At 40.4% G+C, this 22015-nt stretch overlaps 1 protein-coding gene across 3 annotated transcripts in view; it reads left to right on the top strand.

Annotated features, from left to right (window-relative positions):
- ZDHHC17 (zDHHC palmitoyltransferase 17) overlaps window positions 1–22015 on the top strand; it is a 128655-nt gene that overhangs the window by 47222 nt on the left and 59418 nt on the right. For 2 of the 3 annotated variants that reach the window (XM_073327709.2, XM_073327710.2), the window contains 4 exons: window positions 2–79; window positions 1509–1653; window positions 13396–13460; window positions 14115–14277. In XM_073327709.2, the coding sequence (XP_073183810.1) occupies window positions 2–79; window positions 1509–1653; window positions 13396–13460; window positions 14115–14277 (451 nt within the window). The remainder of the gene's footprint in view (window position 1; window positions 80–1508; window positions 1654–13395; window positions 13461–14114; window positions 14278–22015) is intronic. The other variant, XM_073327711.2, reaches the window with a different exon arrangement.

The following is a 22015-nucleotide window of genomic DNA, read 5'->3' as shown; positions in this document are numbered from 1 at the left end:
GATTCTACATATCAAAGGGTGCTATTGTTGATCAGCTGGGAGGAGATTTAAATTCCACCCCACTTCACTGGGCAACGAGGTGGGGAAAAAGTCTGGATTTTCTGTACTTCCAGTTTAATTAGACAGCAATTTGTTGTTTGTTATTTGAATTAGATTCCATTATATACTTCTATTATGGGTATGAGTTGTGTCTCCATGTACGAGTGAACTTGAGAAACTGGGTTGGTGGCAGTAACTGAGTACATTTATATGTTTGGTCTCTAAGGACGGGACATTCAGTTCATCTGAAACTAGCAAACTGGTCTATAGATGTAGAAGAGGCTGATCATTATGATAAGAGAGGATATATATTGTATAAAAATTTGAGTCAGTTGTCGCTTTGCGGCTCTTCACTGTTGCTTTGAGAATCTTGCTATTGAGTATCTGGTGGTATCTAGTAATACAGAAGTGGAGGATGACAGTCAGGAGACAGTTTGTGTCTGATGCTGTCCAGAGCATTGCCTCATAAATTCAGGAGATTATTAAAGGTGCATTTTAAACACCAGGAGAGACCAGAATTATTATGTAGGACACTGTCAAAGAATAAAAGGGGTGGATGAACTCCTGTGTACAGTACTGGACAGACAACTGTCTTCTAATAGTTACTCCTTCAGATACAGTTAAGTAGAAATGAATGGGAAAGGAAGTATATATGTACTAATATTCATAATTATGTACTGCAAAAAGAAGGCCTGGGATATTGGCCTTTGGAACATTTAAAATATTAAATTATGTTGATACTTGGCAATGAAAAATCCACTCATTAAGCTAATGTGTTCGGCTTAATTTTAAATATTAAAACTAATTTATTCCTTTTGGGTTAAAGATCATATTTGGTTATATATGTATTATAAGGTGAACTGTTAAACAGATTATTACTGCTCTAAATTAAATCAGGTTCAGAGAAAATTTGTGTCACTTTGAACACCAATTGACCAAAGCCATATTCTGATTGACTGGAAGGGCCTGTTTTGTGGTGTCGCAGCTGTGCACTAACTGACAACTGTGCATATTTGGCACCTTATCACAAAAATGGTGAGAACCCTGATGGCTATTATGCTAAAAAGATTTTGTGGATGCTTTTACTGCAGTGCAGGAAAAGTGTCGGTCCCAAAGCAGCACTCGTTTTCCCCGTAATAGAAGGATACGTTGCATCTCCTCCCTGCAAAAATAAAATAAAAAAAAAATCAACTAATCTGTTCATAGACTTTTTAAAAAAAAAAAAAAAACCCAAAATTTAAAATTAATTAGTCTCATACTTGGTTGTTCACATATTTGCAGAATCAGATGCATAGTGATCATCGTTTTCAAAGGAAAAGTTGTCTTAATCTTCAATTCAGAGTGATATAATGATATAATTATTTAATTAATTAAAAATGTTGGAATTTAACATTTTTCTTATCCAAATATGTTACCAAATTTTATATATATAATTAACCAGGTGTGTTTGTGTTCACTGTTATGTTTAGACAGGGTCACTTATCCATGGTTGTACAACTGATGAAGTATGGTGCAGATCCATCACTAATTGATGGGGAAGGATGCAGCTGTATTCACTTGGCTGCCCAGTTTGGGCATACATCTATTGTTGCTTACCTGATAGCAAAGGGACAGGTAAATTCAAATAAAATAACACATTTTAATAAATAGACTCCTAAAGAGAATATTTCAGTAGTAAGAAAATAGTTAAAAACTGTGCTTACAATTTGAGTAATGTTCTGTCGTTTTGGAAACTGTAATGTCTTTTTGTATTATTACTGTTTTGTAGTTTTAGACTACTGCATTTTAATTGAAGCATATACCATCTGTTAACAGTTGTGCGAGCACTTTAGCTTTTGTTCATATGTGTTTAATGCCAGTATAATATGTGTAAATACTAGTGAATTTATATATTATTTTCCTTACTTTCATTGAATGTCATTTTAATTAAGTATATTTCACTTATCCACAAATCTCCAAAACATTGAAACCTCACGTAAACAGCCAAACAAGGCAAAAGAGGCATGATGATATCATGAGACTGAACATTTTTGTTTTAGCTCCCTGTACACCTTTGTGCATACACCCAACAAAACAATTAATAAAACAATCTCCCCATCCTTGCTGTGGGATGTGTCAATACATCTATAAAAAATAATTTGCTTCTCAGATTAACTCATCTAATGTCCCACCATCCTTCATTTTGTGTGTCTGAAAGGTATTAAACCAAAGTCACCATTAGTATTTTCGAAATAAATTATAGATAAGGCTAAGATTTTTTTTTTTTTACAGAGGTTGCAGAAGTCACGGAATCTTGTCACGGTTGCAGAAGTCACGGTGACTTCAAGCAACCTCTGTGAATTCAGCCCTAGCGGCCGGGAGTGGTGGGGGGACCTGAGAGCGGTCTCTGCAGCTGCCAAAACCTCTGCTGGCAGTGTGGGGACCCTGCAGCTGGGCTCCCCATTTTGTCAGGGATATGTTTAGTAAAAGTCACAGACAGGTCACGGGCTTCCGTGAATTTTTCTTTATTGCCCATGACCTTTTTGTGACTTTCACTAAAAATATCCATGAAAATATCTTCGCCGTAATTATTGGCTAGCTTGCACACATGACTCAGCACTGTTTTGTTCTTGGTAGAGGAGAGTTCAGGTATGGTCTCCATAACTCATTTAAAAAAAAATCCCCTCTTATATTTTTTTACTAGGTACTTCCAATTGTGTATCTTTGTTATGCTGCTGTTCATTCAAATCAGTCTGATGAAATTTAACATGACCATAAAAGTCAGTTACAAAAAATTAGTCTGTTACCACTTACGCATTATGTAAAATATAAGTTGAAATAATTTTAATAACATCCCAGCATTACATACTATAACCCATTCTTTGTAGTAACAATCTTTTAAGCAATACAACAAAATCTAGTGAATCTAACACCTCTATCCCTGTAGAATCGGTGTCTTTGTGCAAATAATCCTATAGCTATTAAGTATCAGCATATTGTGTAATTAAAAACAATACATTCCAGGTAAATGCTCTGTAGCAGGCAATGACTATCCAGGCATAACTGAGCTCCATCAACCTGTTTTCTACTTTATTCTTGTTTTCTGGCTGCTTTGACCTTGTAAACATATACAGTATACTCCCATTTATCCAAAATTCTATTATTCAAACCTCTGCATTTTCTGAATCCCGTTCTTGTCCACCATGTATCGCATGCTGGGGCATAAAGAAGGGATTCAGATAATGTGAAGGTTTGGATAATAGAACAGAGACCCCCTGAACAGGACTCTGAGGAAGAGGCGGAACTCCCGGCCATGAAGGAGGTCACCCTGCTGCTAAACAGCTCTTGCAGCGGCCCAGGGAACCCTCTGCATCCTGCTATCATGGGAGTGAATGAGTAGGACCATGACATCAGAGCTGTAGAGGGCTCCCTGCCCTGCTGCAGGGCCAGTGACACCCAATCCCTAAAGGCACAAGATAGAGGGAAGACTGAAGTCCTGGCAGGGCAGAGCAGAGTCCCAGTCCCAGAGTCTGTGCTCTGCCCCATACTTTGCCCCTGCAGAGACTGGGTGTCACCAGCCCTTCAATAATTCAGGGAGCCTTCTGCAGCCCTGTTGTCAGGGGAGTGAGTGAGTGGAGCAGGGCAGAGTAGAGACCCCTGGCCAGGACTGCAAGGAGGAGGACGACGACGACGAGACTCCAGCTGCTGGGGAGGCTATCCCACTACTGAATGGCTTCTACCCTCTTGATTATTCACACTCTAGTTTATCCAGATAAAACCCGTGTCCCCCGTGCTATTTGGATAATTGGGAGTATATTGTATTATATTTAGTTCCTTTATAAAGTAGCTGAGATGGAACAGCAGATGGTGCTGTAGCACAGATAACTATCTTCAATCTCATATTGCTGTATATCAATCCTTGCCTCATATTTACTTTCTGCTTAGATTCTGCTGTATAGTGACAACAGTAGCAGAAAATGGTCTTGGTATATTCTTTCTAACTTTTAAAATACTTTTTCAAAGCTGTTGCTTTCAGTAATCAATTTTTAGGGCTGTCAAGTGATTAAAAAAAATAATTGTGATTAATCGTGCAATTAATCATGCCATTAAACAACAATAGAATACCATTTATTTTAAATATTTTTGAATGTTTACTACATTTTCAAATATATTAATTTCAATTACAACACAGAATACAAAGTATACAGTGCTCACCTATATTTATTTTTGATTAGGTATTTTTACTGTAAAAAAACAAAAAAAAAAGTATTTTTCAGTTCACCTCGTACAAGTACTGTAGTGCAATCTCTTTATTATGAAAGTTGAATTTACAGATGTAGAATTATGTACAAAAGAACCTGCATTCAAAAACAAAACAATGTAAAACCTTAGAGACTACAAGTCCACTCAGTCCTACATCTTGGTCAGCCAATCACTCAGACAAACAAGGTTGGTTACAATTTGTAGGAGATAATGCTGCCTGCTTCTTGTTTACAATGTCACCTGAAAGAGAGAACAGGCATTCGCATGGCACCATTGTAGCTGGCGTTGGAAGATATTTATATGGCAGATGTGCTAAAGATTCACGCGTCTCTTCATGCTTCAACCACCATTCCAGAGGACATGCTTCCATGCTGATGATGGGTTCTGCTCGATAATGATCCAAAGCAGTGCGAACTGAGACGTTCATTTTCATCATCTGAGTCAGATGCCACCAGCAGAAGGTTGATTTTCTTTTTTGGTTGTTCAGGTTCTGTAGTTTTTGTATCAGAGTGTTGCTTTTTAAGACTTCTTAAAGCATGCTCCACACCTCGTCCCGCTCAGATTTTGGATGGCACTTCAGATTCTTAAACCTTGGGTCGAGTGCTGTAGCTATTTTTAGAAATCTCACATCAGTACCTTCTTTGTGTTTTGTCAGTCTGCTCTGAAAGTGTTCTTAAAACGAACATGTGCTGGGTCATCATCCGAGACTGCTATAACAAGAAATACATGGCAGAATGTGGGTAAAACAGAGCAGGAGACATACAATTCTCCCCCCAAGGATACAGTCACAAATTTAATTGACACTTTTTTTTTTAACGAGCATCATCAGCATGCAAGCATGTCCTCTGGAATGGTGGCTGAAGCATAAAGGGGCACACAAATGTTTAGCATATCTGGCATGTAAATACCTTGCAATGCTGGCTACAAATGTACCATGCAAATGCTTGTTCTCACTTTCAGGTGACATTGTAAATAAGAAGCAGGCAGCAGTATCTCATGTCAATGTAAACAATCTTGTTTGTCTTAGCGATTGGCAGAAGAAGTAGTAGGACTGGGTGAACTTGAAGGCTCTAAAGTTTTACATTGTTTTGTTTTTGAGTGCAGTTATGTAAACCCCCCCAAAAAATCTGAATTTATAAGTTACACTTTCACGATAAAGAGATTGCACTTCAATACTTGTATGAGGTGAATTGAAAAATACTATTTCTTTTGTTTATCATTTTTACAGTGTATATATTTGTGATCAAAAATAATAATACAAAGTGAGCACTGGGTACTTTGATTTCAATTACAACACAGAATACAATATTGAAAATGTAGAAAAACATCCAAAAATATTTAATAAATTTCAATTGATATTCTATTGTTATAAGTGTGATTAATCACAATTAATTTTTAGTTAATCGTGTGAGTTAACTGCGGTTAATTGACAGCCGTACAATTTTTATTAAACTGTTTGTGTAGTTAAACAGATAAAGTTTGTTATACTAATCACTATGCAGTAAGGTACACATGAAGATGTTGACCAAACATAGTAGATAAACGTGTGTTTGAACAGCATAAATGGTGTAGACAGAAATCAATAGAATTTTTATTAAGGATCTCGCCCTGCATCAGAAAATTCCATAATCATGCATTTTGTTAATGAATTTTTGTGTGTGTGTGTGTGTGTAAAACAGTGACTTTTGGTAAGGCTTTTTATGTATGTGTAATATATACACAGTGTTTTTTCTTTCAAAAGTCATTGGTTAAAGCAGCACTGTTGGGTTTAAAATATATATTTATTGCAATCAAACTACAAATTTATAAATAAATAAATAAAATCTTGTATATTAGTTGCAAAAACACCAAAGAAATGTTTCTTTATAATTGTTACATACTATATAAATAATAAACTTTTATTACATATGTAATATATGTATAAATATATAATTTTATTTCAAAAGAAACTGTGTGTATAGGGAGGTGTGAGTGTATGGATGTGTAGCTGTATTTTATTTCTTTTGGAATTAAAAATATCCTCATGGAAACATTTCTCCTGGTCATGAGTTTTGTAAAAGATTATTACTACTAAACCTAAAAATTGTGCCCATTTTGCCTTTACAATGTCTATTTAATATTACATGAAGAATCTGTAATCTGTATTAATTACTCTGGCTATTTTGGAAAACAGCTGAGAAAATGAAGTTGAAAAATTAAGCATTGTGCCTGCATATGTTATCAAAATGCATAGTAATTTAATCAATAAACATTGTGGTGTTATGTATTTAGGTATGTTTTTACATATTTATGGTTATTGAAGTTAAAATACTATTTCATGTTTTGTAATAGAGAAAGATAGTGGAAAATTTACAAAACCACACTTCTATGTGTATTTTAAAAGCAAAAATTTTATACAACCTTTTATGAAACTATTCTGCCATTGCACTTGTAAACTCCCATCCTGTAAATGGATGCAAGTAACTGCGCATACGACTAGCCCCATTGAGTGAGTTCAATAGGAATACTCAGATCCAGGAAGTTAATTACTCATTTGCAGAATTGATGCCCTGCAGTCACTCAGCTCTCCCTGTGTTCACTCTGGTTCCCACCTGCTTCTTTATGGCACTGTCTGGGACTGGAAATTGCAATTACTGTTGCCCAGATAGGATCCTTATCTTGTTACTTGTGAATTTTGACCTTCCTCTACCAAGTGCTCAGTGTCTCTCCAAGACTCCTGTCACTCACTGTCCACAAGTATCAGAATCTACAACCCAGTTTAGGTTGTCATAGATAAAAACAGATTCTTTCTACAGATCAATGAAATAGAGAGGAAAAACTTGAAGCAAGGTGGTTTTAAAATAAAACCACTGTACTTGTTTATCTTGTCACTACATAAAGTGGTACAAACCAATTTCAAAGGTTGCTTACGTAAATTGTTGAAAAATCATGAAGACGTTGCCAAGCACTAATTCATTTTTTTAACACTCATAGCTGCAGTACTGCTCAGAAACTCTGATTCTGAGCAGTGCCAAGGACTACTTGGCGGGTGGAGTGTGTGTGTATGTAACCTTTGCACTCATGAAGCTTGGGCCCTGTGTTTCTGGGCTTGGCCCTCTTGCACAACTAAAGTAGCTATGAGGCTGCTCTAAGCATTACTGGATGTCCCTGGCTCCAAGGACCATTCTGGCAGCCATGGATCAATGGGATATAAGCATGCCCCAACCCTCGTCCCTTTTCCCCTGGGCAGTTCCCACTGCACCATTAGGAGTAAAGATGTGTGGAAACTGGAATTTTTTCTTTGAGCGATTTATCCACACAGATTCCACTCTGGGTGCACATGTAACTCAGGCGTGTGAGGTTGGATTCCTTTGAATAGCAGTGTCCACTGGGTCCATGCTTGTGCCCTGAGTGCACTTTCGCTCCCTGAATCTGAAATGATAAAGTGTGGGCCAGCTGCAACCTGCACTTAGTTCCTTTTTACTGCTTGTGACTGTTAGACCTTGTAATATCCACATTCTTTGATCTTAGCAAGTAGCTAGCACAATTCTTTCTCTCACTAGGAAAAGTTTGTTAGCATTAGTTCTTGTTGATAAATTTTCTTTGCCCATTGCTTTGAAGTACTTAATTTTAGATACAGTAATGATAGTTCCCACTTCCATTCCATACAAGAGATCTCTCCTTTGTGCAGAGCCCCCTTGTACAGTGGTTAACCCTAAGTCACCGGCGTTAAAGATCTACTCCTGTGACATTGCTATGCCCATGAACAACAGATGCTCCTTGTGTCTGCTGTCCTTTGAAGAAGGCTGTGCTCTCGAGTGCTGCTTAATCTGCATGTCATACTTCAAGAGGACTCAGACGACAGAGGCAAAGCTGAAACTCTTCTTCTTGGAAAGATGCAAGCCTCATTGGATCCGGGTAGACCTTCAGAGACGCTCCAGGTGTCTGGTCAGCTCCATACTGCCTATGCCCTGATGAATTGAGATGCCACTCTTGGTGGCTTTTCATAAGACCCACTTGTCAGCCGCATAGATGATGTGTTCAGAAACGGGCCCTAAAAAGCACCGCTTCAGGGACCAGGGCAGGCACCAATCCCACTCTCCAAGCGTGGGATGGAGAAAGCCTCTCCTAAGGCTTACTCCTCCAAAAGCCTTGAAGTGGAATCCTATACCAGCGCCCCAGCACCAAACCCAAAGTTGCTGTAGATGGCCTCTTCCTACACCAAGGACAGTGCTGCCTCCGGGTTTGATAGAAAGACACAGACTTTGGCACCAAATGTATCATCATTGAGCATCTTGGCACTGTTCACGCAGGCACTGGGAATTATGGCACCAAGTGTCTGTGTAATCAGATCTCTTTCCTTGACTTCAGTTTCAGCTGTGTGCCAACTCTCTTTGTCGGCACCACTACCCTCCACAGCACCAGTGAGACATCTCTCTGTAAGAATGGTATCGGACTCGCCTCTCATTGAGAGGCTATGGGGGGGTAGTTGCCCACAAGATGGAGTACACCTGATAGATCTGCCCCATTTTTGGAAGAGGCTTACGTTTTTTCTTTTTCCCCAGAGGTACACAGCAGAGCTTCTTCTCCGGAGTTGCTCCCACACCTCTGTGAGTGTCACAGTGAGAATCAGGCAGAGAATCTAAGGAAGAATATTTGAGGGGCACCAGAAGATCATCAGGGATCCATAGAGCACACCCCACCTTCTACCCACTCAAGAGCCATCCTCATTATCCCTATCAATTGAGGCTATACTGGTCCCTCAAGTGGGGGTGAATCCCTATTCCAGGAAGGTGGCTTTATCCAGTCTTGAGAGCCAGGTCCCTCTTGTCAAAGAAGCAGCTCCAGTCATCTCGGGTTCCACTTCAGTATTGAATTCAGCTTCTGGCAGGTGAGGTTATACTACTCTCCAGCAGTATATCAACCTCCAGTCAGCTCATTCTGTCCAGACAGAGTTGGTTAAGCCTCCATCCACCACTTCTGTGGATGAGCTAAAGGTACTTGCTAAAAAGATTGGTGGAGATGCTGCTTATCCTTTTGCAGGTTACCCAGGAGAAGCAACACAGACTTCTGGGTATAGTGCAGCCTTCCTCTATGGGACAGTCAGCCATGCCCATTAATAACAGACTGTTTGAATTGGCCAAAGTGATTTGACATAGGCTGGCCTTGGTCACATCACATCAAAAAGTGCTGAGAGATGTCTGCTGTAGGGTTGGAATATTTTCACCAACACCATAGTCCTCATGAGAAGTCAGGCTGGCTATGCTGCTTTAAGACCATCCCTTGGGAGAAAGACCAGAAGTTAGACCTCTTTGGGAGAAAGGTGTACCCCATAGCAAGCTTGCAGATGAGAGTAACGAATTATCAGGAGCTGTTCCCCAAATACATTTTTTTTTTAATATGGGACAAAGATTGCAATTTTATGGACAGACTCCTGAAAAACCAGCATGAGGAAGTGAAGTCCCCTTTGACAGAAGGCCAGCTCACAGCCTGAATGCCTCTCCAAGGAGCACTCAGTGTATCAGACAGAACAGCCAGGACAATGGTAGATGCCATGGTGATGAGGAAGTCTGCTTAGTTTTAAGGCATTGGGAATTCCAAGGGAGGTCAGGTTACCATTGAGGGCCCCCTATTCAAGGGCAATTACCTCTTTAATAGTGGTACATATGAATTGCTCCATATACTTTAAAGACTCCAGAACAACCTTAAGATTCTTGGGCCTGTATGTCCCAGCCTCCAGGGAGGAAGAATTCAAAACAGCAACTGTTCTACCGACAGAGACCACAATCTCAGTATGGTACTAAGCAACTGTCCGAGGAGACCCTGAGGAAGAAGCAGTGATTTTACGAGAGGCAACCCTCTGCTTCTTCCTTGGTTGCTTCACAACTTGGGGCTTCGGGAAAGAACCAGTTTTGATGTGTGTGTTGAGACTGTGGCTGGATCACTTTCACATCTTTGTTCGTCCAACACTCCTTTTGGCAACCGCCTGGCATGGGATAACCTCAGATCTGTGGCTCCTTCAGATAATCAACAAGGGATATCCTATCCAGTTTCAAAATGTTTCTGTCCGCTCCTCACCCATCCTGTCCATCTTCAGGAACCCTTCTCATGGGAGACTGTTTAAGCAAGAAGTGGACTCCTTCATTCAACTAGGATGGGTAGAGGAAATGCCACAGAGTTCAGAGGCAAGGGATTTTATTCCAACTGTTTCTTAATCAAAAAGAAGAAAGGGGTTGGAGACCCATCCTTGATCTTTATCTCAACCTTCTTTGCTTGTTTCAAATTCCATATGGCTACCCTTGCTTCTGTGATTCCCCTCTCTGGATCCCATGGACTGGTGGATCTCATGGTGCTCTGCACCTCCTAGGCTCCAGAACAAACTGGCGGACTGACTCATCAGAGAACCCTCAGTTGTGCCTCAAGATTGCAGCCCTCCTTAAGCGTCTTGCACAAATAGGGATTTACAAAAGTGGCCCTGTTTGCACCATGACACAAGTGCCTCAGCCTCTGCTCCAGGGAGACATGAGCCCAGGTTTCCTTTTGGATGCCTTCCTTATTCTGTGGGCTCCTGGTCTATTATACCTCTCTTCATCAATGCCCATGATACCCAGGTTCTTCAGGAAATTGAGGCAGTACACAGTTCAGGTCATTATGATAGCACAGACATGGGCTAGACAATTTGGTACTCAAACTTTATTAACCTGTAAGTATGGAGACCCATGACCTCGCTGGTCCTACTGAATCTGGTCTTGCAGAACAATGGTCCAGTCCTGCATCCAAATCAGACATCCCTGAATCTGGCATTTTGGATGTTAGCTGGCTGACATCTGTAGAAAAAGCTGCTCGGCTGTATTCTCAAGACATCTTGGTCCAAAGCAAGAAACCCTGAACCAGAGTGACATACAAAGCCCAGTGGAAGAGATTTTCTGTGTGGACAAGGCACCATTGGATTTCTCCAGTAGCAGCTCCAAATCCAGTTGTACTGGTCTATTTACTTCCTTTAAAATTATAAAGTGTATCCCTCAGTTCAGTAAGAACACACCTGGCAGTGATCTTTGTGAGCCATCCTCCTGGACATGACTACACCTCCCATGGTGGCAGAATTCCTCATGTTTTCCTGTCATCAGCGCACTCTGCCTCTCCAGCTCCCAGAGCTGGCTGGGATGGGGGTACGGGGGAGACAGGCAACAGACAGTGGGGGCTCTGTGCTTCACTAGTCCTAGGGGAAAGCTTTTATCAGTTTCACTAGCAGAAAGTGAAATTGACAAGAGCCTTTTGGACAAGCAGCCAAGAGGCAAACATTACAATTTTCCTGTTGGAAAATCAAAACTTTCATATGGAAAACTTCAGTTTTGCAAAAAGGACATTTTTAGCCAGAAATTTTTGACCATTTGTAAATGACTGGCGTATTCATCCAGTTGATGGCCTTTAGACCCTTTTAGAATGGTTTGTTGTCATACAAACTGAGATTTACCTTCTTTGCAGTTAACCTAAAAGCATAGCTGATCATAAACATAACTATAGAATACTAAGTATTAAAATTACTTAGGAGCCAACATTCATATTTGACAAGTTGGACACCATCTATCACAGATACAAAAAGGGAAATTAGGTTGTTTGAATTACATGTTTCTTATGGTGCAGTTTAAGGCAGCCCACATTCAAGAATTGAAGGAAAATTAGTTACAATAATGTCAAACAGCCCCAGTGGCTCAAAACCAATAATATAATTTATTTGGTGGTGATACAAAACCAAAAATATTACAGGAGTTGGGCTGGGGATCAAGTAACTAATTGGTCACGATACTTACTTTTTTTTTTTTTTAAAGTGTCAGCCAGACTCCAGACATTGTAGAAGGTCAGTCAGTCATCCTTCTAAGCAAATAGCTTGTTCAAATTTTTAAGAGAGAGAATATAACCAGTGATCTATGATATGTATTCTAGGGGTTATGTGTGTGGGCATATGTACACATAATATCTATTTTGTTTTAAAAAGCGATTTTTTTTGTTGTTGGATATAACATCCTTTTCCTACCAGTAAAGTTATTAAAAGCAGAACGAGGGGGGAAATAAGGTATTTTAAGTATTCAGAAAATAAAATGGCTGCTAATCTACAAAAATGAAAAAGAATGAAAGCATGTTCTTACTATCCATTTAATGATTGTCCACACATAATTAAACACAAATACTTTACATTTAGCCAGTATTTATCATTCTGAGAACCTAACATTGTCACTAACTACATTCTGTTGCCTCATTCATTTCATCTAGCTAAAATATGTTATTTATAACATGGTACTGTTTAGAATTGTCATATTTAAAAATTTCCATGTAAGGATTCTTTCTGCCAGTTAAAAACATTCGCAAGTGCACATTACTGCAATTTCGCTTTTTTATGGACTTGCTCACTAATTTTACAGTTAATGTTACTTGTTCCAGTATTCCTCAACAATAGTTAATACAAATATCCTGGAGGAGAGAATGTTAATTCAATACTGATTTTTGTGGATACAAAACCTGGCGTTGTAAATACAAAAGATGTATTAAAATGCAGAAGTGCTTGATTATGCTTCCTGCAGGCATTCATCAAATCTTAAATATTAGGGCATTATCTTATTTATGCCAAGCACAGAGGGGGGAAAAACGTCTCTTGCTCCCAGGTTTTGCAATGCACAACTTCATTATATTTTGTTTTCTTGTGAATCATCAGTTTGGCTATGTCTGTACTGCACTGCAATAGGCACTATGTGGGTGTGAATTGCAGCACCCGCCAAAGAGTTGTGCTGTAATTCACCCATGTGGGCAGTGTTGGTATGAACTAAAAGATACGTGGTTTGCATTAACGAAGGCCTTTCCAGACCAGTACTATGTTAATACAAACTAGGTATCTTTTGGTTTGCACCAGCAGAGATGGTGGGGCAGTTACAGCACAGCACTTTGGTGCGTGCTGCAGTTCATCCCCCTGTAGTCCTAACCGTGGGGCTGTGTAGACAAGCCCTCAGTGTCTACATTGAAGATTGGATACCAGACTTAAATGACCAATATCTGATACAGCATGGCAAATCCTCTGTTCCTATAGTATACTGAAATTGTAGCATTTTTTACTTCTCTCACTAATGCTTTTCTTTTTATCAGGATGTAGATATGATGGATCAAAATGGAATGACACCTTTAATGTGGGCAGCTTACAGAACACACAGGTAATAAACTCATTATAATACAGACCTGTTCAAAGCACTTTGCCTTAATCAGACAATATAAAATACAAAAACAAACAAGTCACTATCTTTTTAGCTAGCTAAATTATTCCCATAATGTCATCAACCCTACTATAATTTGCCTGATTTATGACAATTAGTGAAGAAGAGAGGGCATTGTTTGTTTAACATTATTACTGTGTTTTCTTCCCTCTCCTTCCTCTGCTGCTTCTTCTATAGGAGTTGTGTGATGATGAGGAACGAGAGAAGTTTTGTACCCTCATTGCTATGCATCAAATACGTAGACATTTGCATGGTATTATATATTTGTAATGATACTGTCACTTTTCTGTGATACATGGGAAAACAAGAATTTATGTGAAAATATGTGCTCTGCTACCATCTAGAAGAAGCTTTGTTACACTTATTAACTAATTTATAGCCCTGTGCAGATTCCATTGGATTCAAAAGTAGTTTTATAATTTATTTCAGTGGAAGCAGAATTGGCCATTAGTACTTAACACTATAAAAAAGGGGTATTCTGATTAATATTGTCTGAGTTGATGCACTAAGATGCTTAAGTAAATCAAACCCATAAACAAAGTGCATTGTGATTTTTAATTCTTTGTAGATCTAACCAAGCTTTTATTTTTCTAGTGTGGATCCAACTCGATTGCTGCTTACTTTTAATGTTTCCATTAATCTTGGGGACAAATATCACAAAAATACAGCACTACATTGGGCTGTGCTAGCAGGAAATACTACAGTAATTAGTCTTCTACTAGAAGCTGGAGCTAATGTTGATGCCCAAAATATCAAGGTAAACATTTTAATCTTTTATTATAAATGATGTACAGTAATATTATTACTAGAAGTTAGATAATTGCTAGGAGGTGATGTGGGGTCATGATGATACTGAGGAAACTGTGCAACTATATTGTTTAAATTTGGGACCCATTTTTCAGCAAGAGTGGCCCATATCCTCTAATTCTGCATCTGCAAAAATACGTTTGTGACTATGTGTATCTGCAAAAACACATAAGCACTCAAAGATGTGCACATCAGTTTTTGTGGGAGCATATGCTTCTGAGTATAAAATTGAAAGAGTGTGACTGAAAATTTAATCTTGCTAAAAGTTTTGGGGTGATTTGAGGTGTGGGATGTTTGCTGCTTTCTGGAAAGAGGACAGAAGCTCCAATTTTCCACCGTCTCACAAGGCAGTCAGAATGTTCCATAACTACAGAATATTGGTTAAAGGAATATAATTGTCTCATTTTTCTCCCATGTGACTAAGTTTTGCTTGATGGTAGGGATGGGGTGGAGTCATTAGGGAGCCAGTTACAGTTCTGTGGTTTAGCATTAGAACCGCCAAGTAGCTGCTCCAAGTTATGCCACTGGCACAAAGGCACTATGTCTACACTGCAGTAAAAGACCCGTGGCACAGCCATGGCTGGCCCGAGTCAGCTGGTTCGGGCTGCAGGGCTATAAAACTGTGATGTAGATGTTTGGGCTCAGACTGGAGCTTGAGCTCCGAGACTCCCTGGAGGGGGGTGGGTCTCAGAGCCCAGGCTCCAGCCTGAGCCTGAACATCTACACTGCTATTTTTAGTCCCCCAACCTGAGCTGTGCAAGCCAGAGTCAGCTAACCTGGGCTCTGAGACTCTGTGGCACCCGTTTTTTATTGCAGTGTACCCTAAGGGATCAATAGATAATTGGAATAGTGGAGCTGCAACACCTCAGCCATTTACCAGCACACCATGTGTGCTAGAGTTGTGGCAGCTGGCATAAAAACAGGCTCCACTGCTTGTGCGTGCCAGAGGTGTGTTCATCTCCACAAGGGGGATTCTCCAGTGGCCATTTTTAGCTTGAATCCTGGGTGGCACAATAAGGATGGACAGACTGGAGAACCCAGCCCGATATTTGCAATTATTACATACTGCATGTGGTATAGGTCAGTTAATTTGTTCTGTGGGTTCACTCGAGGTGATAAAGGCATTTGTCTTATGTTGTCAGCCGCAGAGACAATCAACTTATGAACTTTAAGTAATATACATATTTTATATGAATTCACACAGTATTGTTAAGGGTATCCATTTTCTTGGCCAGTGTAGGTCAGACCCGCAAGCAAGTGCAATATAAGTTTACAGCAATTGAAGCTATGTTGTTGCATTCTAGACGGTCACAAATCTTGGTATTCTTGAATGAAAATTCATCACAAAGTCTACTTTGCTTTTTCCATGCTTTGAACCAAAGTGGCTAGCCTCACACATTTGCTTGCATGACTATGCTGTAATACTCTACTAGTTACCTGTATAGTTAACCATGGATGAATTATATTTTCAGCCTCAACTCTTACAAGCCCAAACATGTGGCTACTTTCTGTGGCATCTCTTCAACTATTAATTATAAAATGACCATATATGCAGTGTATATGTAATATTATATATAATAAATCACTTCACCTAAAAATATTGCTTTTCATAAAGGGATATCCTTTAGTCTGGAACAGCATATTGTATCGTCTCCTCGGTTATTGGCAGGCAGCAGCAGTCAGACAGAAAATAGGCTTTTAACCTGCTGGATCATGGTATGTTCTCCACAGACATTCTTTCTCTATCACAGGTGCTTACTCCCTAGTCTATGATTTTCAAAGTCAAATATAGAAAGGAACTACAAATGGATAGAAGAAAATATGTAACCACTGATCTAAAAAGCTGGATAAACTATTGTGTAATAAAATAGCCAGATAGATCTTATTTATTAGAAAGAATAAGCTAATTGTGGTCATGAAAACAAATGATCATGACTCTTATTGCACACTTGATTCACTAATGTGAAGTTCTGTGGTCTTTGTAGTCAGTGTGGGTAGATTCTGAACAGACGCAGCAGCTGTCCAAGTCTTGCAGCAAAAGCTCCTATTCTGTGTTACTTAATAAAATAATAGACTGAGAGAGACCATGTACATATCTCATGTACAGAAGTATCTCCTTTTTCTACCTAGGACAAACCCATAACTGTGACCTAATTAATTTTAATAGAAATTGGACAAGGAACCTTTTTTTGTCATAAATAGTCCTTATTAGTACATTATAGAACTAATCAGGCAATTTGAGTTTTGGAAATGATAGCTCCATTTTGTGACTCCTGCAAAATACAAACAGTCTTGAAGCGTAAATATTCAACTTTAATACTCACTCTAGGTATAAAGCTGGGGGTGTTTTGTTTTTTGTTTTTTTTGCGGGGGCTGGGGGGGATAGGAGAAAGGAGGGAAATAGGCATGGGCATGTCCTGATTTAAATGAAGATTTTAGTAAACTCTCAGAGTAAATGTAAGCTCTGGCCTTTGAACAACTTTTTCTTGCAAGAGCACTATAAAAGGAAATTTGCAGGAAAGGGCCAGCAGTTTATCCCCCTTCAGGCTGGGAAAACAATTCCAGAAAAATGCTTTCAAGGGTAAGAAAAACTGAGATCTTCTTGATTGCCTAATCTAGTGTGACAGAACTTTCTCAGGGGAAAGTTAGAACTCCAGATAAGTATAATAGATTTAAGGGAGTTATAAATGCAGTCTGTTCTGTAAAGGTGTGTGAGTAAAGGATCACAACTACATGTCGAGTGTAAAGACAGACAGTAATAAATATTGAACCCCAAGAGTGCTTGTAGCAACTTCTTACCTAGTGTCCCCTTGTAAGAATAATAACATTTGTATGTAATGTTGTACACATTGGGAATAATACTCTTAATATGCTTCCATGTGACAAATCATCAGACTCAATAATTTTCAGAGTTAGATTTTATGAGAGTCTCTCTAACTTTACTAGCTTGGTCCTAAGTGCTATCTTTCTGTAAGCTTTGGTAGTTCTTATAAAAGGGACATGGTTTTCAGGAGTAGAATTATAGAAGATCTCTGCTGATTAGATATAAATATGCATACCAAATCCATGGCAATTCTGTAACCACTAATAGTGGCTCAGGCTCTGTCTTAAGTTAATTTCTTATTTTATTGTGCATGAGAGTTAGAGGGAGAGGTGGGGCTCAAATACTTCGATAGCCACTAGCTGAAAAACTAAGCCTACTAGTAAATATCAGAGATGGGAGGGGAAGAATCTATCATCAAAGTCCAGGGTCTACCGTCCCAGTTAGATTCCCAAACCTGTGCACTTGGAAGTGGGTAACTATTGAAATTTTGCCATGTTGCTGTCTCTAAAGAGGTGGAGACTTTTTTGTCTTTCGTAGCAATCTTTGGTAATAGGTGTCAGATAAATGTGAAGTGCCTTCCCTTTATGGCAGGTGAAGAGGTTTGTCTCTTCATCCATTTTCCTCAGCTGTTGAAAGGTCTGGGTGAGCTTCTTTTACCCTCGGAGAATTTTGAGGAAGGCTAAAAAGTCTCTGCTATTCCGGATCTGGATACATTCTTCCCACCTGTGCTACTGTGCTCATAGCATGCTATTGTGCTCTTCCTCCTTGTGGCCGAATGGTTATGCTTGCTGCTCAGAAAAGGGACCAATGTGACTATATATAACGGACTGGGAGAGAACTTGCAGAGGCCCTAATGCCACCTTTGGCAGCATGACTGTGTCCTACTCTGGGCCCTCCCAGAGATGAACTGCCAAGTGGCTATAAGTGAAACCAAGAATAAGCTGTGATCCCTAGAAAAATCAGTAATGTACATTCAGATCTAGCAGTTGCTCTACAGTGGCTTTTGTCAACTTGCATTTTCAAGGTTATCTTTGCAAGGAAAAGGTTAGACCTTTTTGTCTAGAACTTGTCAGAAAATGTTGAAAAAACAAGATTTTGATTATTTTTCATATATTTTTTCCATCAGCTTTATTGGTTAAAACACGAAATCTGAGATTCTTCTTTGCATGTGTATCAGTTTGGATCCCTCCATAGGTGCACATTTGCTTCATGGGTGCAAGATCATTCTTTTGAATAGCACTGTCCATTAGGGCTGCACATGTACCGTGTGCTGCCTCATCCTGCTATGTGAGATCATAAAGGGCAGGTAGCCACAACCCGCCCCCTGATCACCTGTGACAGTGGAACAGAAACTAGCAAGTGTCCAACCTGCTACTTTTCTTAGAAGCATTAAAACCATTTCTTTCATTATGTTTGTGAAGAAAACATCTTCACAATCCTTTCATTCGCTGTACCACAAAAAAAGAAAAAAAAATGGAAGAAAAGTTAATACAGACCCCTCTGTACAGTGGAGCAAGGCACTTCGCACCATCCACCATGCCTCACGGCAGACTGCAAACCTTCAGGATTTAAACCCTGCCCGTACTATGACAGACTGATCCCTATTAAGGACGTACACGGTGGATGATAGGATAGAGTCACATCCTGGACAGGTGCTCTATGGGCAAATGCTTTTGGTCCAGGACCCACAAATCCAGGGATGCCTGACTCAAGCAACATGTGCTAGAGCAGTCCATATTGGACCTGGATGTGATGGTCACTACTAGACAAGCCAGAATTGGCCGATTCTCCCACAAGCACAATTAGACCCCAAGGTCACGCACTGGAAAGAAGGTAAAAAGAAGCACGAGTGGAGCTGGCATCAATTAATTCAACACCAGCTATGTCAACATAGACAAAGCCCTCAGCCCTGGAAATCTCAGCACCAAAAGCCTTAGTATTGACAGCCTTGGCATTGACAGCTATAGCACCTGCATCCCAGGCAGTTAAGCAAGCACCTGTGCCTGTATGTAAGGACAACATTCACTCATAGAGGCCAATTATAGCTCATATGTGAAGGGAAGTTCTGGAAGACAGACACACAACATCACTGTTCAAATAGTGTGTCTGATTCCTCAGTCAGACTGGAAGCAGCACAGGGAATGAGACCTTTGTGGCTGACCTCTGCACCAGAATCTGTGAAGGGGAGCCTAGCATGAGTGCGAGATACCCACTGGAGGAATTTGGATCATGTTTAGAGGTGTTTCCTGTACTGGAACCGGTCCTGATACTATATCTCTCTACAGCACTGACATTTAAAGAGGAAATAAATTCCTTCTTGTGGGCATCAAGTGGAGATCCCTCTCCTCTGCCTTAAGAATGCAACTCCCAAAGAGAGTACTGGGGTGTGAGGTGGCACTGATCTGGCCAGCACCCATATGGTATACCATCCTGGTCATACTGGAATTGTTGGGGACTGCTGTCTCTCATGTCAAGGAACAGATTTTCCCTCCCATATTTCCAGGAAAAGGAGATCCCATTCCCTGGTGGCCTCATTAGCCAGGCCACCCACATCAGAACTTGATGTGAGCCCCAAGGGTCAGCAATGACGGAGGGATCACAACTCCTCCCATCTTCACACAAGATGTCATCTTCCTCATTGGACAAGGTGGTGACACCAGCCACAGCCTTCAAATAAATTGTCTTCAAAGCTTTTCAAGGCTTCCTGTCCTGCATTATGGAGGCCTGAGATATTGAGACTACATTTCTACATTGGTGAGAAGTCTCACAGACTCTTTGATTTGATGAAGGGATACTGGAACCAGTCAAAGGATTACACTACTCTTGCTCTCACTTCAGAAAAATGGAGGAGGAATATTAGATGTCACCAAAGAGCTTTGAACATTTTTATGCTAATCCATACTCAGGGTCCCCGATTGTTTCAACAGCACTGGAAAAAATCGAAGTCCACAAAAGTCACACCCAAGGACAAAGATCCGAAAAGCTGGATGGACCACTCCCCCCCACCCCGCCTTTTTTTTTTTTTTTTTGAACAAGGCATATTCATCAGCTTTACTCTACCTCCAGGTGGCAAATTACCAAGCCCCGTTTACTAAATACAATTTTCTCACTTGGGAGAGGGTCCTTCCCTTCCTATCTAAAATCTTGTAAGAGAACGGGGTGAGTTAAAGGAAAAAATTAAGAAGGGCCAAATGTTTGAGAGACCATCACTACACGTGGCCATGGACACATGTGACAGAACCCCCGGTCAATGGGAATTGAGCATTTCAGACAGAAAGTGGACAACACACGCCACTCCCTCAAGAACTTCATGGGCAGCACTACAGTCCTTCAGAATTATATGCTACTCCTTATAGGAAGTCTTACGAATACCAGCCCTGGCAGAGGACTCCATCATACTCAGAGAGTTGTCAGCCAAAGTATCCACAAGAAAGAAGGTAATGTTCTCTAGAAAGTGCCCATCTTCCACCTTCTTTACTAACCTGGCTTCCTCTCAGAGGCAGCAAATTTGACAGGAGAATCGAGTCATTCTGGATTCAATCATGTACATAATGCCACTTGCCAGGCTTCACCTGTGGCCACCCTAGCTCTGTCTGTTCACTGTTGAGACACCAGCTGAACAAGAATATTTTGGTTCCTTCTCATGTCATCACAGAACTGAGGTGGTGGAAGAAAACCAAGAATGTTTTTAGTGAGAGGATTCCATTCTCTTCTAGTTCCCCAGCAAGAACTTTAATATTGATATATCAGTCGTGGTTGGGAAACCCATCTGTACCATCTACAAATTCAGGGGACCTGTTCTTCAGAAGACATAAGTCTCCACATTGTAGGAGAAAGAGAGCCTGGAGCACTGGGCTTGGTGAAAGATCTGAGGCCTGAACCATAGTCAGCAAAGTTAGGCCATGAACCAAAGTCAGGCCATGTATTAAAGCAGATCCTTATAAGTTTACTGTCTGATACATGACCTTGGCAAAGGTATTGTTAGTGTTGCTAAAATACAAGTATTCCTAAGAAGCAACAAATACTGGGTATGTGTATAAACACACTCCAAAAGATTAGCCCAGGTACCTCGCGACTTGACACCAGATAAGAGGGTTTGACAGAAATGATGAATAGGGATGTTTTGCCTGGGACATCTGTAAGCAAGGTACAACGGGAGGTAACAAGTGGATGTTATGAAACATGTAAGGGGGTACATAAGTTGTTTGTCTTAGTCTCTAAATGTTGGGGTACCTTGCCTTAACCCTTTGTGTGGCCTTGGGGACAGTAGAGACTCCTGCTGCTGACTGAACTGCTCCTTACCACAGGGCACTCACATTTTAGTGTACCTGTAACCATGGAGCCAGGGTGCTGGGACTGTGCCTTAAGGGCAATAAACCTCGCCAAGTGCCTTTGTCACTGAACCATGCCTGGAGTTATTTCTGAATAACATCAGGGTTTGCTGAGTTAGCAAGCCGCATTCTATGCTGGCGTTAGTAACACTGGAGTTCCACAAATAGAAACACTGAGCAGCTGTAACAGCTCAAAGCACTATGTCAGCAAGCAAGGAGGTGTATGCTTGTCTCCTCTCTTTCTAGGGGCCATCAAGTTCTGGACATGGTACCACTGAAATGGGTTACCCCAACGGGTATGTCTACACTGCAAATAGACACCTGTGGCTGGTCCATGGCAGCCAACTTGAGCTTGCTGGGCTTGGCTGGTGGGGCTGTTTCATTGCAGTGTTGACTTCCGTGTTTCCGCAGCAGCCTAAGTTCTGGGACCCTCCCACCTTGCAGTTGTCCTAGAGTCTGGGCTCCAGCCTGAGCCTGGAAGTCTAAATTACAATGAAACAGTTCCGCAGCCTGAGCACTGGCCAACCACGAGT

The sequence above is a fragment of the Lepidochelys kempii genome, chromosome 1 (genome assembly GCF_965140285.1).
Source record: "Lepidochelys kempii isolate rLepKem1 chromosome 1, rLepKem1.hap1, whole genome shotgun sequence".
NCBI classification, from domain to species: domain Eukaryota; kingdom Metazoa; phylum Chordata; order Testudines; family Cheloniidae; genus Lepidochelys; species Lepidochelys kempii.
This window is presented reverse-complemented; position numbering and strand designations above follow the sequence as displayed.